Source organism: the organism of the source record quoted next, unplaced genomic scaffold, assembly GCF_019419815.1.
Source record: "Pyrus x bretschneideri cultivar Hongxiangsu unplaced genomic scaffold, Pyrus_bretschneideri_v1 Contig34, whole genome shotgun sequence".
In the NCBI taxonomy this organism is placed as follows: Eukaryota; Viridiplantae; Streptophyta; class Magnoliopsida; order Rosales; family Rosaceae; genus Pyrus; species Pyrus x bretschneideri.
Genome location: NW_025999657.1, coordinates 3,424,064 through 3,427,967, shown reverse-complemented (window position 1 = coordinate 3,427,967; position 3,904 = coordinate 3,424,064). Strand labels below are relative to the sequence as shown.

Sequence of the window (3,904 nt, the reverse complement as noted above, 5' to 3'; positions counted from 1 at the left end):
TAGAGACCAAGCATGTGGGTACGGCACAACAGTTGGCAGACTTGTTTACCAAACCTCTTGGGAAAGAAAAGTTTTCGGGTATGTTACGCAAGTTGGGAGTTCTTGACATCCACTCTCCAACTTGAGGGGGAGTGTTAGACAAATAAAGAATATGGTTGGAGTTCTTGTGTAATTGTATATAATATTATTATTGGAAGAATAAGCCGTCCTACAGCCGTCAAGCCGTCCTACAGCCGTCCTACCTTGTCCTACCTACACACTAGCCGTCCTACAGCCGTCCTACAGCCGTCAAGCCGTCCTACCTTGTCCTACCTACACACTAGGACGGCTACCTTGTCCTACCTACACATTAGGACGGCTACCTTGTCCTCTACAGCTGTCCTACCTTGTCCTACCTACACACTAGGACGGCTACCTTGTCCTACCTACACACTTGTATCATGTATATATATCCTTGTAATCTTGTAGAGAAAAACAATGAGAAAAAATTAAGCATTCTCTTCCATTTACATTCTCTTCCATAAGCATTCTCTTCCATTTGCATTCTCTTCCATTTTTCCACATTCATGTATCAATAACAAATATAATTTTTAGCCTACATACCTTTTTCTACACTCTCATGACCTTATGAGCTTGGGCGTGGACCCGGGAGGGAAGAATGTACGGTAGATATGAAATCAAAAGCCTGTATAAGATTTTATTGGTTCTAATTATTCTATTGCCAATGGCAATTAAAATGCAAATGCAGTGCCCGCTATCAGTGCCAGTAAAGTGTTGTTTGGTGAGTCCGAGTCGGAGTGGCAGAGGCGGAGGCACCGCCGTCGATTCAATTCCAATGATAGCCGCCGGTGGTCCCAAGTGGGCCCAGAAGACCATAACTCTGCCTCCTCTGAAGAGGGGTTGTCATCTCGTCACGCCCAAGGTAGCTCCTCTTTTGAGTTTTGAATGTCTTGATTTGATCCATGCATCCAATCCTAACCCTAACCCTTGATTTGAAATTTGAATTAAAATCAGTCGCGGAATTCACAAAACATGTGTCTTGTATTTCAGATAGTGAAGGAAATTGGGGAGGACTTGTCAAAATTCAACTGTGGCCTTGCCCATCTCTTCTGTAACTTTGCCTGCCTAATACTCTTTTCTTTCAATATTTGTTTTTTGGTTGTTTTGAATCATATTAATATGTGTGTATGTATTTATTTGTGGGTTATATTGCAGTGCAGCACACAAGTGCTTCTCTTACTATCAACGAGAATTACGACTCTGATGTTCGTGACGATACAGAGACATTCCTCAATACCATTGTTCCTGAGGTTAATTAGTTTCGTTTTGTTTCCTTTCCTTTGTAATTTGATCACATGACTCACATCACATGTAGCACTAGCACTAGCAAGCATTGTATGATGTTTTCTTCATTTATTTTCAGGGGACCTCTGCACCGTGGAAGCATACCCTTGAAGGTTGGTATTTCGATTCCATTTCAGTCATTCAGTCCACAGCTTCCATCTCTTCCTCTGCGGAGTACTTTGTTTTTCTCTGTTTGAACCCAAATTGCTATAAGCCTGTAACTTTGTTGGTGACATCTTTGAGTTTGCATTAAATGTATCATCATATGACTGCTAGCTACTGTGGTGCTTAGTAACTCCGATTTTACTTTTCTGTAAAGAATTCCAAATGTGGATGCTGAGTTATCTGAGTTTTACAGGACCAGATGACATGCCAGCGCATATTAAATCATCCATGTTTGGCTGCACACTGATGTAAGGATATCTTACTAGCTTGTTTCAAGTGTTTATATGTGCTATGAGGAATTTATGGCCTCGTTGGCATTTACATGTTCCTTGTTCTCATGCAGGGTTCCAATTACAAATGGAAAGCTTAACATGGGAACTTGGCAGGTATGTGAAAGTTTAAACCATTATTCAACTTTTTCAAGTTTTCTACTTGTAAATGGCTTGGACCTCTCAATCCTGTAATCATGGGTTATAATAGAAAGATTTTCACCTATGCTCTGCTTAATACATATCTTGGACAACGGCTCATTATTCCCTGTAGCAATAGAACTTAAAAAATTAAATTCTGGAAAATAGAAATGCATCATGATAAGGGAAGGTGAACCGCAGAGTTGTACTTAATAAATTACTGGCTGCAAAAGAACTTGTTATGGGAACACTTACATTCTAAGCATTCTTCTCTACTACCGTTGTAGTGTCGGTAAAGGCTAGAACTATTTTTATATAGACAGATCATGTAAGTTAAAAAAATAGAAATGCCTTGTGTAGAATGTTTTGAATGCCAGTGGTCAATGGCGTTAATGCATGGTGAAATATCTTACAGACCTTACTGTAAGCAGCTTGACTAGTCGGAAACTTCTTGTATTTGGTTGTGTAAGTTGATTATTGAGTATTAGCTCCTGAGAACAGAATGATAGATAAGATATGCATAGGCCTTTTCCTAAGATTTCAGCAAGGCTTATAACTTCTAAGAGAACTTGAGTGAGGCAATTAATGACTCTATCGAATTACTCTTTGGCTAACAATCCCTCCTTCAAATTCTGTTTCCGGCGCATTGGCTTTCTAATAAACCAAAATTTTTGAACTTCCGGTGTGTTATAGCTTTATGGAATTTGTATAACTTTTCCTTGTATTGATGCTGCTTCAGGGAATATGGTTGTGTGAGCATCGTGACTATCCTACAGCACGGAAAGTTGTGGTTACCCTTAATGGAATATGAGATGCTAAGATTTGGATTTCTGTCATCCAAGTCTGCAAATAAAGTCGTACTTAGACATCTGGTTTGTTGATGGGAACCTCCTGGAGGGATGTTAACGTCCTAAGCTGTTTTCTGCATCTCTCTGGTTGAATGTTTAGTACCTTGTTACATGTAAAGGATTTACTACTTTTGTGATGCAGACTTGTAGAAAATGTAAGAGCTATTATCTCGTAATAAGTTACTTATTCGGATTGCCGAGGTAAAATCCCATGAAATTGAAGATTTACTAGGCTCGATTATTGTAATGACCCTTAAATACGTCACGCATGAGCTACATCTAGGAATGCATTAAAAAAACTGAACCAAATACTTAACCGAATTTAAAAAACCAAACCGAATCGAAATTGGTTGGTTTGGTTTTAGTTTTAGTGGTTCAAAAATGAATCGAACCGATTTAACCACTAAAGCGACGTTGTTTCTGTACTTTCCCTTTAAGCCTAAAACGACATCATTTTTGTCCCTTATAATGACGTTTTTATAATCTTACAAGTTGATAACACTACTTCTTCCGGTCTTCTTCTCCATCTTCATCCCTCACTCTCCCTCTCCGCTGCTTTCTGCTCCTCACTTCCCAAAGAAACCCAAATCCCACCTCAGTCGAGGCAAGCTTTGGCCCGCCCCCTCCTTCACCGATCAAGGTAAACGCGAATGGAGCTGAAAATGAAAAAGGATCAATCCCCCTACGCTTAGGCAGTCTAGAGGTTTTTATTTGCCTTAGTTTTAAATTTGTTTCTAAATTCATAAACTTCATGTAATTGCCATAGAAATTAAAAACTTGATTATTATCTTGACGATGACAAAAAATTAATTTCATGATTGTCATTCTCTGAATCCTTTGATCAACAACATTCTTCATGGTGTAGAGAACTGCAAGATATTGAAAAAGATAATGTGAGTTGGCTAAAACATGAATAGTATTAAAATGGTACATCCAATAAACTAAAACTAATTCAAAATAAATAAGTTCACTCGCCTTGGTTTAATTTGCTGAATCAATCTTTTTTTTTTTTCTTCTCTTTGGACAGTTTCTTGTATATCCACTCTCAATCATCTTACATGTTAGACATTGCCTATCTTTTTTTTCCTAGATAACTCAAGACTGTTTTTTATCCTTTTGGAACTATTGGATTTCCTC

At 38.4% G+C, this 3,904-nt stretch overlaps 1 protein-coding gene across 1 annotated transcript; it reads left to right on the top strand.

The window, feature by feature from the left end:
• The first annotated feature begins 736 nt into the window (after positions 1 to 736).
• Positions 737 to 3,021, top strand: LOC103942042 (UPF0047 protein YjbQ). The gene is made up of 7 exons (XM_048591617.1): positions 737 to 922; positions 1,051 to 1,111; positions 1,216 to 1,310; positions 1,424 to 1,457; positions 1,703 to 1,757; positions 1,853 to 1,895; positions 2,659 to 3,021. The coding sequence occupies exons 1-7, from the start codon at positions 737 to 739 to the stop codon at positions 2,728 to 2,730; spliced, it is 546 nt and encodes a 181-aa protein (XP_048447574.1). The 3' UTR covers positions 2,731 to 3,021.
• The last annotated feature ends 883 nt before the right edge of the window (positions 3,022 to 3,904 follow it).

Coding starts and splice junctions, on each gene's coding strand:
- LOC103942042 (XM_048591617.1), top strand. CDS start 737: ATGCAAATGCAGTGCCCGCTATCAGTGCCAGTAAAGTGTTGTTTGGTG. Junction 1,112..1,215: donor TGGCCTTGCCCATCTCTTCT/GTAACTTTGCCT, acceptor GTTATATTGCAG/TGCAGCACACAAGTGCTTCT. Junction 1,458..1,702: donor GTGGAAGCATACCCTTGAAG/GTTGGTATTTCG, acceptor TGAGTTTTACAG/GACCAGATGACATGCCAGCG.